The 14,281-nt window shown below is 45.0% G+C and overlaps 1 protein-coding gene and 1 pseudogene across 12 annotated transcripts in view; one reads left to right on the top strand and one right to left on the bottom strand.

The window, feature by feature from the left end:
* The window catches only part of GLT1D1 (glycosyltransferase 1 domain containing 1), a 247,177-nt gene that overhangs the window by 126,911 nt on the left and 105,985 nt on the right, over positions 1 to 14,281 (bottom strand). For all 12 annotated transcript variants that reach the window (XR_008620551.2, XM_034934842.3, XM_063593219.1 and 9 more), the window contains one exon: positions 1,610 to 1,653. Coding sequence is in view for 11 of the 12 variants with exons in the window: in XM_034934842.3 (XP_034790733.2) it covers positions 1,610 to 1,653 (44 nt within the window). In the remaining variant the exon portion in view is untranslated. The remainder of the gene's footprint in view (positions 1 to 1,609; positions 1,654 to 14,281) is intronic.
* LOC103785987 (GTP:AMP phosphotransferase AK3, mitochondrial-like) lies at positions 1,788 to 2,741 on the top strand (annotated as a pseudogene).

The raw sequence follows: 14,281 nt of genomic DNA, 5'->3' as shown, positions 1-14,281 counted from the left end.
AACCAGGAGAACTATACTGGGGTGGAAATCCTTACAGCTCATGTCCCTGACAAGGGAGGGAGGGAGTTGCTTAACATGTCTGCTTTTGTTTTCAATATGCTCCATAAAGACACCTGCTCTCAAGGACTAGAAGAGTCAGAGACAAGGTTCGTGCCATTTTCTCTGCATGATTTAGAGAACATTTTTCTAATAATTCAACTTTTTTTCAAATAATTCTTTAAAATACTAATGAGACAATAAGAATAGAAATAATAGAAATAGGCCGGGTGCAGTGGCTCGCGCCTGTAATCCCAGCATTTTGGGAGGCTGAGGCGGGCGGATCACCTGAGATCAGAAGTTCGAGACCAGCCTGGCGAACATGGCGAAACCCCGTCTCTACTAAAAATACAAATATTAGCCAGGCGTGGTGGTGCGCACCTGTAATCCCAGCTACTTGGGAGGCTGAGGCAGGAGAATGGCGTGAACCCAGGAGGTGGAGCTTGCAGTGAGCTGAGATCGCGCCACTGCACTCCGGCCTGGGCGACAGAGTGAAACTCTGTCTCAACAACAACAACAACAACAAAGAATGGAAATAGAAATACTAGAGATGATAATGTCAAAAATTATGTTTTTTTTTGACATTTGTGCTGGGAACAAAATTTGTGCTGGGAAAAAAAAATTTGTGCTGGGAACAAAAGACCTGTTCCCAGCACACAGCGCTGACAGCTATTTTGTCATAGACATTTTGCCTTGTTCTATTTTTTTCACCAGACAATGTAAATCTTCGCCTTTCTTCGATCTTCCCCGTCCCCACCGCTGGCCACCACTCTCATGGCTCTGCCAGGCCTCCCTTCCCCGAGCAGGTGATACTTTTGCACACACGCGTCTGCACCTAGGAGCAATCTAAAGATCCCTGATTATAGATGGGGAAAAACCAGTCTTTGTCAGTGCCCTTTGTGGTTGGTGTGGCCAATGAGTCTGGCTGGAATCCCAGGGGCTGTGAAGACACCACTTTACAGGGGGCTGACCCAAATAAGAGCCACATCCTTCTGGTCTGCTCATTCCCATCACCCCATTTAAAACGCAGACTGATGACACAGCTCTATAGCCACCATGTCACCTTCAGGATGGGAGCCACAGGCTGAGGAAGGCAGGACAGAGACAGGAGCCAAATCCCTGAGGTCTCAGGGAAGCCTCCGTTTTGCTCCTTGAATGACCACCCTCGGACTTGTTGATGTGAGCAATGAAAGTTCAATCTGTTCAAGCCTGTGCTGTTGGGTTCCTGGCCGACAAATGCAACTTATAACCAACACACCAACAAATTGCTCTCCAGGCAGGCTGTGACAAAGGGCAATACCCCTCCATTCTTCCAAATCCTTGAGAGTTTAAATCTTTCCATTCTGGCCAATGTGATCCGTTAAAAATTATAATCACAAAGTGATTTTTATTGGCCTTTCCCTGGGCAAATAACAGTGCCTAGGATGCCACGGGCTCGCCGGGAAGATGCATGAGGAAACACTTGGAAACTGCTTGGAATAGTGCCTGGGACTGGATAAATGTGAGTTCAGGTAACCCAGGGGCCACTCAGGCTTCCCGTTCTGCAAAATGACTGGTCTCCACCAACTCTTACCTTTTCACTTTGGCTTTCACTTCCCTTGTAAACACTGGATCGACCTGAAAAGAGACAAAGATAAATGTCAGCGGTCGCCGCCCGCTAGTGGCGCTGCCAGCCGGCCAGCACGGGCCAGGCCAAAGCCCTGGTGCCAGCGCGGCGTGGGCCTCGGTCTGCGGCCACGGGGGTGTCCTCGCGGCTGCTGCGTGTGGTGATCATGGGGGCCCCCGGCTCGGGCAAGGGCACTGTGTCGTCGCGTATCACTCAATACTTCGAGCTAAAGCACCTTTCCCGGGGCGTGCCCCGGGACAACATGCTGCAGGGCACAGAAATTGGCCGGACAACATGCTGCAGGGCACAGAAATTGGCCTGTTACATGTTCTCACTCGTAGGTGGGAATTGAACAATGAGAACACACGGACACAGGGAGGGGAACATGACACACCGGAGCCTGTTGGGGGTCGGGGGCTGGAGGAGGGATAGCGTTGGGAGAAATACCTAAGGTAAATGACGGGTTGATGGGTGCAGCCAACCACCATGGCACATGTATACCTATGTAACAAACCTGCACATTGTGCACCTGTACCCCAGAACTTTATATATATATATACATATATATATATAAATTGACGTGTTAGCCAAGGCTTTCATTGACCAAGGGAAACTCATCCCAAATGATGTCATCTTGGCTGGCCCTTCAGGAGCTGCAAAATCTCACCCAGTCTAGCTGTTGGATAGTTTTCCAAGGACACTTCCACAGGCAGAAGCCCTAGATAAAGCTGATCAGACCGACACAGTGATTAACCTGAATATGTCCTTTGAGGTCATTAAACAACCCCTTACTGCTCACTGGATTCATCTCACCACTGGCCAAGTCTACAACATTGAATTCAACCCTCCCACAACTGTGGGCATTGATGTTCTGACAGGGGAGCCGCTCATTCAGCGTGAGGATGATAAACCAGAGATGGTTATCAAGAGACTAAAGGCTTATGAAGCCAAACAAAGCCAGTCCTGGACTATTACCAGAAAAAAAGCGGTGTTGGAAACATTCTCCAGAACAGAAACCAACAAGATTTGGCCCTATGGATATGCTTTCCTACAAACTGACGTTCCTCAAACAAGCCAGGAAGCTTCAGTTATTCTATAAGGAGAAATGTGTGGAACTATTAGTAGTAAGATGGGCAAACCTCATAGTCCTTGCATTTAGAAGCTGCTTTTCCTAAGAATTCCAGTATGTATGAATTCTTTGAAAATTATATGACTTTTATTTCTACTGATTTGATTCTAGATACTAAGGATGTGCCAAATGAGTCAGATACTAAGATTCATCCTTTGAAATCATCTAGTGTGTTTTACGCAGCTATCCTCAAAAACATCAGTGATGTCTGAACTTTTAAAACATCTGTTGGAGCAAAATTAAAAGAGCATTTGGTAGTAATCTAAGTTTTTGTTCAGTTAATAAGTGGTTGATAAAGCTTCCGTATTTTCCCGGAAAAGTTAAAAAAAGTTACATGTCATTGGGGGAAAATATGTGATCAGAAATGTTTGCACAGATCAATGCCACAAAAGACATCTCCAGCGTTGTGGAACATGGGGAGACACTATATAAAATACCAGAAAGAAAGCAACTGGGTTTACAGATTTGTTGTAAGACACAAATCCTCTGCTACTAAGAAATGTATATGCTAACCATATATGCTGTATTTATTTTGTTGTTAAGCATACTTTCAGTTTACTCAGAATTTTCAATTTGCTACAACAATGTATCCATTCGCATACAGAAAAATATTACTTTAAGATGACTTGTTTCCTTTGAAAATACATATGTACTGAGGGTTATGATTTATGTCAGAAATTAACATTATAAGTCCTTGGACAAGCACCAAAGTTGAATGAATTTTCAACAAAATGTAATTAAAATCTATATGTTTTCAGATGTGACTCAGGTTAAGAAATGTGTTTTAGGATCTACTTGCCAGTTTCTCTTTTTGATCCAAATGTATGATCTGCCCTGATAAATAACAAGTTATAGTACCACTCCCTGCCAAAAAAAAAAAGAGAGAAAAGAGAAAACCTGTGGCACTATGTAAATAAAGTAAGCACACTTTGTCGTTAGTAAAGAGATGAGACATGCCTGGGAAATGCTCCCTTGGCATAAATAGCAATCAATCATAATTAGTAAACAGGTGTGCCAATAAAAAGACTTTACACAATAGGTTAACAAGGACCAGTAAGTGAGTTTCCTGAAGGAGTTCTTTGTTCCTGATCAAAGAAATCGATACCTGTTAGCATTCACTGCCACCTTATTTTAAAGGGAAAGAACTCTGTTGGTGTCATCTGAGAAGCCATTTAAAAACTGGAATCTAGGCCGGGCGTGGTGACTCACGCCTATAATCCCAGCACTTTGGGAGGCCAAGGCGGGTGGATCATGAGGTCAGGAGATCGAGACTATCCTGGCCAACATGGTGAAACCCTGTCTCTACTAAAATACAAAAAATTACTCAGGCTGGATGGCGCGCCTGCAGCCCCAGCTAATCAGGAGGCTGAGGCAGGGGAATCACTTGAACCCGGAAGGTGGAGGTTGCAGTGAGCCTAGATCATGCCACCGCACTCCAGCCTGGGGGGCAGAGCGAGACTCTGTCTCAAAAAAAAAAACAAAAAAAAACAAAAAAACAAACAAAGAAAATTGGAATCTAAAGTGATTCCTGAGTGGGGCAGCAAGGATGGCTGCTGATGTGCTGTGTGGTCTGGGAGAAGTGGGGCAGTAGGAGAGGTGGACGGAAAATCTGATGGCGTCTTCCATGGCGTATTTACTCTTTACTTGGTGCCAGATCAAATGAAACAAGCCCTCGTACAAGCTGTTATTAATTGCCTTTAAAAATCTGTTCCATTTTTTCCCCAGGTACTTAACATACAAGTGCCAGTAAGCAGTTCTTATGTATTTTGGGGGAAAAAAATTTATTTTCCTTTTCTTCTGATATTTTAAAAATTCATTGATCTTTCAAGATGAACCAAAGTGTCTTAAAAGAATTATAGTACACACTTCATTCTTTATAAAACTTTCTATAATGCCTTATTTAAATGTTAATCGTACGTGCTTTCTAAAAATGTTGTGAACTACCAAACTTGTGGATTATCACTAGGTTATCAGGCATACATTAGTCTTTATCAGAATAAAATGAAATTTCATAACTGAGGCTATTACTTTGTCCTTGGTCCTTCACAGGGCCTGCTCCACCCCACCTTCCTTCCTGCTGCCTGATGTCTCAGTGGCTTCTGAATGACTGTGTTCTAATAAATGACCTTAAAACAGTGGAAAAAAAAAAAGAAGACACATGTTAGCAAAAGCCTGAAATGAGGCTAAGTCTCCAGGAATTACATCAAATGGCAGCAGAGCCAGACTCAACAATTCAGAGAGGGAAAAAAATAAGTAGGAAATGGTACTATGAGCCCAGCTATTAAATAATAAAAACAATAATAGTAAAAAAAAAAAAAAAAAAAAAAAAGAGAGAGAGAGAGAGAGAAGACCGGGCACGGTGGCTCATGCTGGTGGCTCACGCCTGTAATCCCAGCATTTTAGGAGGCCGAGGAGGGGGGATCATGTGATCAGGAGTTCGAGACCCGCCTGCTGGCCGACATGGTGAAAGCCTGTCTCTACTAAAAACACAAAAATTGACCGGGCGTGGGGGTAGAGTGAGCACCTGTAATCCCAGCTACTTGGGAAGCTGAAGCGGAAGAATCGCTTGAACCCGGGGTGCGGAGGTTGCAGTGAGCCGAGATGCCCGCATTGCACTCCAGCCTAGGTAACAGAGTGAGACTCTGTCTCAAAAAAAAAAAAAAAAAAAAAAAGAGAGAGAGAGAAAGAAAAGAGAGAATGTTCCAAAGAATACATATAGGCTCTGGTTAGGAGCCTGTATGGCTACACCTGAGTGTGGTGAGTGAGAACTCTTCAGCCAACTTAAGGTCTTGAGACAGAGTCGTTTCCAGAAATGGGACAATTTGACAACCACCCAATATTGCAGTGGAAGTGTTGCTTAAATGATGCAGAAGGATTTTGTCATAAAATCATTCAGGCAGAATAGGTTGGAATCCTTAGTAAGTCTATGACCAAAGGTCTGACCATATCAAAATATTTTTTAACAGGATGACTTCGCAGAAACAGTTTGAAAGGCCAGGACCTGATCATCAGCTGATGAATGAGTAGACGTGATGTGCCAATCCATACAAAGGAGTGCCACTCAGCCGTGACAAGGAAGTGCCAACTTAGGCAGCAACAAGGGTGAGCTTGGAAAACACGATGCCACTTGAGTTACACCAGACAGGAAAGACCACAGAGTGTATGATTCCATGTCTATGAAATGGCCAAACCAGGCAAATCATAGAGACAGAAAGTAGATCGGTGGTTACCCAGGGGTCACTCAGGATCTAATTAGGGGTTATTGGGGTGAGGGGGAAATGGGAAGTGACTGCTTAGTGGATAGAGGGTATCCTCTTGGGGAGAGAAAAAATATTCAGGAATGAGATAGGTGTGATGGTTGCACAACTTTGTGAATAAGACTAAAACCCACTGGCTTGTACACTCTAAAATGGTGAATTTCATGGCATGTGAATTCCACCTCAACTTTTTAAAGGCCAGGGGCAGCCTTTTCATTAGTCACAACCTAACATCCTCCAGTCCCAACTTGACTCCTGCTTTGCATCTGGAAGGAACAGGTGCTTTGGGGCAGGGACTATTTCCGTCCTGTTGCATTCCTGAAGGCTAATAACACACTTGTTGAATTCATGCAAAAATTAATAGCAACGTGTTCAAACTTATCGCTCCTCAAAGACAGGCCAGAAGTTTTTAAGCAAACTCGTAGTGGATGTGTGGAGGCCAGAAAGAGGCAGCACCAGACTGAGGGGACTCCGGATACAGAGGGCCAGGGTCAAGGCCACCCAGGCACCAAACTAGCCTCATGCACATTAACGGACCTCTCTGCGTGTCAGTTTGCTCGTCTGTCCAATGAGAACTCTAGCACCTTGGGATTGCTCGGAGGAGTAAATGACTGAGAAGACATGAAGCGCTGAGCCTGTATTCACATTCAGCCTGACCCCAGGGGCTGAATTCGTAAAACTATGCTCTGCTGCCTCTCTGGTTGCTGTTAGAACTGTGCCTGGGACACAGTAACTGCTATACGTGTTGCAGAAGAAAAAAGTCAAATGTCAAAGTCTTATTAGAAAAATACTAGAAGAAAATAACGATGAGAGCTACAGACGACACCACCAATACAAAATACCAATACAATACCAATACAGATCCCACCACCAATACAAAATACATCTATTGAGAGCTACAATACAATACAAAATACATCTATTGAGAGCTACAGACGGCACCACCAATACAAAATAATCTACAAGCTTAATCTTATATATGCACACATATGTGTGTACGTATATAAGATATATATATATATATTAAAAATGGGGTCTGATATGGTTTGGATCTGTGTCCCCACCCAAATCTCCTGTTAAATTGTAATCCCCATTGTTGGAGGTGGGGCCTGGTAGGAGGTGATTGGATCAGGGGGGTGGTTTCTAACAATTTAGCACCATCCCCCAGTGTTGTCTCGTGATGGAGTTCTCAGGAGATTTGGCTGTTTAAATGTGTGTGGCACCTCCAGCCTCGCGCTTTTCCTCCTGACCCAGACATGTAAGACGCGCCTACTTCCCCTTCGCCTTCCACTGTGATTAAAAGTTTCCTGAGGCATTCCCTGGCTGTGCTTCTTATACAGCCTGAGGAACTTGAGCCAATTAAACCTGTTTTCTTTATAAATTATCCAGTCTCAGGTAGTTCTTTATAGCAGTGGGAGAACTAACACAGGGTCTCACTATGTGGCCCAGGCTGGTCTCGAACTCCTGGGCTCAAGTGATCCTCCTGCCTCGGCCTCCCAAAGTGCTGGGATTACAAGCATGAGCCACTGTGCCCGGCTGAGCTTAATCTCAAATGTGTACTTTTTTTTTTTTTTTAAGTAGAGACAGGGTTTCGCCATATTGGCCAGGCTGATCTCGAACTCCTGACCTTAAGTGATCCGCCCACCTTGGCCTCCCAAAGTGCTAGGATTACAGGTGTGAGCTGCTGCACCCGGCCTCAAATGTGTACTTTTGAGATTAAGTACACATCTGAGATTAAGTGACACTGCCACACTTCTGAAAACTCCAGAACTGGGAGGTAGAGAGAAGCTCCCTGATTGCCTGAAAGGAACCCCTGGATTCCCAGGGGCAGCAGCCACACTCCTCACCACCAGAAACCTCGCCGTGACACGACATCATCTTATGCAACCTCGTCTTGTGCAATGATCTCGTCTTGGCAACGACCTGGCCTCAGGTAAGTTTGCTTACTGAGGTGCTGAGAGGACCTTCCTAGGGTGCTGTTTCACCTTTTCCAGCCCACTCAGGACAAAGCTGCAGAATACAGTTATCATATCTGGCTCATCCAACAGCAAAGTCTTCAACAAAGCAACCAACACCCATGCCTCTCCTGGTCTTATCGACAATGAATAGAATTTTAAAATACTGAAAAAAATTCCTAAATATATGCAAGTGTAACACAAAATTCTAAGCATTTATTCAAAGATACAGGCAGAGGGTCTAAACACATTTTGCTAATGCTATGCCTGCAGTTTCTTCCCAGCTGCTACTCCTGATGAGCCGGGAGTGAAGGCATATTCAATTTCTATTCTCATTTACACTTTACCAGTAGGCATTATGAGTTACAAACCAAGTTGGTTTGAAGAATATGATGATATCCCAACAGTTTATAACACTAACTGAAATAACGCTGCTTTCTAGAAACTTTATTTCCATTTCTTCTGGCAAGGAGATGTTTCACGTGTGTATTAAACCCCAGCTCCTTCAGATGACCAGAAAGCCTGAGATTTAACCCAAAGGATTGGTAATGTTAAGCTCGTTGACATCCCTGAGGTCACTAAGTCACTGAAAATTTGCTGTTAGCCTTCAGCCAATTTGGATGCATAAGAAAATTTAAAAGAATTCCTAGAAATCTATTTCAAGAGAAAAATTATAGCCATACACAATTTTTTTGTTTATTGCTGTTGTTGCCATTAATAGTTAATACTTCTCGGCCACCTACTCTGTGCAGAACATATGCTAAGTCCTTTACATGCATTAGCTTATTTCTTCCAACAACCTGGTTATCATTACCCGCCTTTTACAAATGAAGACACTGAAGCTCAGAGAGTTCTATAACTTAACCAGGATCACACAGCTAGAAAGTTGCTGAGCCAGTATTCACATTCAGGCTGACTCCTGGGGCTGAATTTGTAAAACTATGCTCTGCTGCCTCTCTAGTTTCTGTTCAAAGTATTTCCTCAGATATAGTTCATAAGCTTACGTCGATTCTGGAAAGCCTACCTACTTATTAATTTATCCACTATACCCCATCCGTGTCCGTATTAGTCTGTTCTCGCACTGTTAATAAAGACACATCCAAGACTGCATCATTTACAAAGGAAAGAGGTTTACTTGACTCACAGCTCCAAAGGGCTGGGGAGGCCTCTGGAAACTTACAATCATGGTGGAAGGGAAGCAAACACGTCTTTCTTCACATGGCAGCAGCAAGGAGAAGTGCAGAGTGAAGGGGGAAGCCCCTTATAAAACCATCAGATCCCGAGAACTTACTATCACAAAAACCAGCGTGAGGGTAACCACCCCCATGATTAAACTACCTCCCATGACACATGGAGATCACGGGATTGCAACTGAAGATGAGATTTGGGTGGGGACACAGCCAAACCATATCAGTGTCTATCTGCGTCCCTGCATTCTCTCTACCAGGAATGTCATCCTCTGTCCCCAAAACCTATTCATCCTCTGAGATGCAGGCAATGCCCCCTCTCTGAGACACTTTCCCATCACCCTGTCCAGAAGTAACATCTCCACCCCACGCTATGGTAACACCTCCTACCACAGGGGCCAACGTCTTTTGATACTTGCCCACCTTCTCCTCCTATCTCCATGTCCCTCCCAAGGCCATGCACAGGGCCCTGCATATAGTTCTATGCTCAGAAGATCTGCAAAAAGAATGATTTCCAGCAGACCCCACCTTTCCATTTCCCATTTCTGATGCCTTTTGCTCGAATTATCCTAAACAACTGAATTATCCTTTAACCCTAACATCTTATCATGAAAAAGTACACAGTCCAATGAAAGCCTTTTTTGGGCTCTACATATTAATTTTCAAAATCACATTTTATGAGTATTTTTAGTTAGGAATTTGTCTTATTTTTAATTTTATTAGCATGCCTCTGCTCTCATGAATAACTAAGGAAAAATAATTTATCAAGGAAAGAAATCAAATTTTATAAGACCACAAAAACACTTTATCTAAAACTTACGGCATAACAGCAACTTTCAAGTTGAAACTAAAAACTGCATTAAATTTTTCTGGATTTACCTTCCACATCAGTTCACTTTCAAATCTCTTAGTGAAGCCACGTGGAACAAAGTGCAAGATAAAGAGAAAAAGAAGGGGGGATATTTTTATTTAATGAAAGCACATGTCATGAAATTTTAAAGGGCAAAAGCATCGCAAGCCACAATGAAAATTCTCATTTCCTCCTTCCACGCTTATTTATTTTCTAGCAAAATACATTGTTACAACTCCTAGGCTTAAGGGAAGTAATCTTCGATATAAGAAGTTATTGTGGAAAGTCATTAAGCTGTCATGCTCAAACCAAATGTGCATACCCCACTCCTTATCAAAGAGCACCAGAAAATGCACCCACATATGATCGCCTGCAAGCAGAGACCATATGCTTCGTTGAAACGGTTGAGCTAAGAGATCAAAGAAGCTTTAATAGAAAACCAAAGCCAGGCTCAAACCACCCTGCAGCTAAAACAGAATCTCAGCATGTCAAAGCAGAAAGGTAACATCAGCATGAAAAGATATTTTATGGCCGGGTGCGGTGGCTCACGCCTGTCATCCCAGCACTTTGGGAGGCCGAGACAGGCGGATCACGAGTTCAGGAGATCGAGACCATCCTGGCTAACACGGTGAAACCCCATCTCTACTAAAAATACAAAAAATTAGCTGGGCGTGGTGGCGGGTGCCTGTAGTCCCAGCTACTCGGGAGGCTGAGGCAGGAGAATGGCGTGAACCCGGGAGGCGGAGCTTGCAGTGAGCCGAGATCAGGCCACTGCACTCCAGCCTGGGCAACAGAGTGAGACTCCGTCTCAAAAAAAAAAAAAAAAAGATATTTTATTTAACACTCACAGGATGCTGCCTAGGAACCAGGCACTATTCCAGGCACTGTCCAAGTGTTCACTCATCGAATCCCCGCTGCAAACTGTGAGGCCAGTAGTATTAGCTCAGTCGTCCCCATTTTATAGATGGGGAAACTGAGGGACAGAGCAGTTAAGTCCTGTGCATCCAGGTAGCTGGATCCAGAATCCACGACATGCGTGTGGCCACTCTACTGCACAGCCATGTGGTTGTGGTCTAGGGGTGTTAACTAACTTGCCAGCGGTTAGCATTGAATGATTGCGTGGATTCCATACGGGACTACAACCCATCTTTTTAAAAAGTTCTTGCTAAGAATTACCACAAAAATGAGCATGTGTATGGCACCTAAAAACTAAAACAGTGCTAGGCATGGTGGCACAAGCCTGCAGTCCCAGTGACTTGGGAGGCTAAGGTGGGAGGATTGTTTGAGGCCAGGACTTCCAGACCAGCCTGAGAAACACAGTGGGATCCCATCTCTACAAATAAATACATAAACAAATAAATATAAATAAAACATATGCAGCCTCAGCGACATTTTAGGCAATCTAAGAACACCTCTACTCTATTTTTTTTTTTTTTTTTTTTTTTTAAGACAGAGTCACTCTGTCACCCAGGCTGGAGTGCAATGGCACAATCTTGGCTCACTGCAACCTCTGCCTCCCGGGTTCAAGCGATTTCCTTGCCTCAGCCTCCTGAGTAGCTGGGATTACAGGCATGTGCCACCACACCCAGTGAATTTTGTGATTTTAGTAGAGATGGGTTTTCACCATGTTGGCCAGCCTGGTCTCGAACACCTGACCTCAAGCGATCCACCCACCTCAGCCTCCCAAAAGGATTACAGACGTGAGCCACCGCGCCTGGCTACTCTACTATTTCATAAAGCTCTGGTAGAGTAGAAAATGCAAATTAAAAAGCAGAGAGATGATATTCAAAGAAAACTGCTTTGAATATCAACTGCCTCCTGGCTGCGCCCAGAAATGGCCAGTGCAAAAGTCCACACAGCCCGCACCCCGCCTGTACTTGCTTCTGCTGAAGCATTTCCAGCCTGTCCTGTTCCAGGCTCACAAAAGGGTGGGCTGTGACCTAGGTGGGGACAATTCAGTGCCCTCTTCCTGGACCCTGTCCTTGAAGAGAATGACAGAGACTTCCAGGACCCTGTCCTGGACCCCGTCCTTGAAGAGAATGACAGAGACTTCCAGGACCCTGTCCTGGACCCCGTCCTTGAAGAGAATGACAGAGACTTCCAGGACCCTGTCCTGGACCCCGTCCTTGAAGAGAATGACAGAGACTTCCAGGACCCTGTCCTGGACCCCGTCCTTGAAGAGAATGACAGAGACTTCCAGGACCCTGTCCTGGACCCCGTCCTTGAAGAGAATGACAGAGACTTCCAGGACTCTGTCCTGGACCCCATCCTTGAAGAGAATGACAGAGACTGAGGCATGGGTGGGGCTCATTTTCTCAGGTGTGAAGCCTTGAATGAAGGGCTTCTTGACGCGACATCCTGGCCTCTGGAATGTCTTGGTTCTGCCTAAATCCAAGCTGGCTCGCCAGCCTGCCCAGGAATTCTCTTAGTGAGACCTTGTCTTCTTCTAATCAATAGCTTTTGGCTGGCGTTGGGCCAGAGGTGGTTTCTGATGCCTGGGGTGGAGGCTCAGGACTGAGCTGGTGTGGTTTCTTCATTGGGACCTCCTGCGAACTAGGGCTTCAAGGAGAGAAATGGACAAGAGGGAAACACTGCATAGATGCACTGCCATTGCCTCCTAAAAATAGACTGAGCTGGCCGGGCGCGGTGGCTCACGCCTGTAATCCTAACACTTTGGGAGGCCGAGGCGGGTGGATCACCTGAAGTCAGGAGTTCGAGACCAGCCTGGCCAACATGGCAAAACCCCGTCTCTACTAAAAATACAAAAATTAGCCAGGTGTGGTGGCACGTGCCTATAATCCCAGCTACTTGGAAGGAGAATCGTTTGAACCCAGGGGGTGGAGGTTGCAGTGAGCCGAGATCGTGCCACTTCAATCCAGCCTGGGCAACAGAGCAACACTCCATCTAAAAAAAAAAAAAAAAAAAAAAAAAAAAGACTGTCTCTTTGAAGACACAGTAAGTCAATGTGGTTTTGTACTAAGAGGCACTGAACGTGACCTAGAAAAGCTCCAGCCCTCCAAAGTGTCTAGCTGATACCTAAAGGGTGTGTTCATTCATTGAGCTTTGCAGTTAACAGAGAAAGACATGGGCTGAAGCAGAGTGCACTCCCGTCGGATGTCACAAATAGTGGTGAGATTCAGGGTGTTAAATCTGTTGTATGCCATAGTCTTTCCAATAAGAATTTTAATGTGTCCCAAGACTTGACCTCTCGCCCACTTCTCAGATCCATCTCCCAATCTTCAGCACGTGCCTTAGTCACACTGCAGGAAATAGTCAACTTCAAGCATGAAATCGCCTTAGTCCCCTCCTAGTTCTGTATTCAGAAGTGTAATTAAATTGAATGCCTGACTCTGAAAAGCAGTCGATGTTTGGAAATGTTATAATGATGATGGAAGAGAGGGAGTTTCAGTTGAGTGGTCAGGGGAAGGGTGTCTGAGAGGGTGGCATCTGAGCCAGACTGAGGTCTGCAGAGAGAGAATTTCACCCCAAGGAAGCAGTGAGTGCACTGGCCCTAACCAGAGTCCAACACACCCACGGACCCACACACAGACCCTCCATCCGGGGTCGCCCAAGTCACAGCTTTTCAAACTACACCCTAAGTAGCAAATTATAAAATCAATTTTGGGGTAAAATAAAAACAAGCATTTCTCAAAATGGCGTAGAATGGAACAGCATATCATCCCAAAGGGCAGCCCGGGACAGTTTTTAAAAAATCAGAATGCATGAACGGCATGAAGTAAAAGAAAGTGTATTGTTTATAATAGAGCTTGTTTCTGACGTGCGCATGCGTGTGCGCCTATGGCGGGTTCCTGTGTGAGATGCGCGGGAATCGGCTCCGCCTGCGCACGGGCGCCCCTGCGTCTACCCGCATCGCTTCCCCACCCTGTGTTCAGTGACGTCGGCTGAGGAACTGCAAAGTGGCCTTGGTAAAGCATTGACACATGGACACTGATAAACAGGGCTTTTAGGAAACAGGGCTCCCCCACTTCCTAAAAAGCTCTCTCTCCCGGAGAGGCGTGGTTTCCTGCTTACAGTTAAAAAACAAACAACAAGCGAAGACACCAGCCTATCTGCACACGAGGCACTGAAACACGTGCCCAGAGGCCCCGTTCTGTGAGGCTTCGGTGGGACGGGGGGAGTCAAGAAGTACATAAGTTGTTGGAAGGGGCTTGTAATTTGTTAGACTCAGTGAGACCTTAGAAACGTAGAAACTCAAATGATTTCATCCACTGAGATGACGTCAAGGTTTTGTGGCGGTGGC

Source organism: Pan paniscus, chromosome 10 (genome assembly GCF_029289425.2).
Source record: "Pan paniscus chromosome 10, NHGRI_mPanPan1-v2.0_pri, whole genome shotgun sequence".
NCBI lineage: Eukaryota > Metazoa > Chordata > Mammalia > Primates > Hominidae > Pan > Pan paniscus.
The sequence above is the reverse complement of the archived record's forward strand: the minus strand, read 5'-3'. Positions and strand labels throughout refer to the sequence as shown.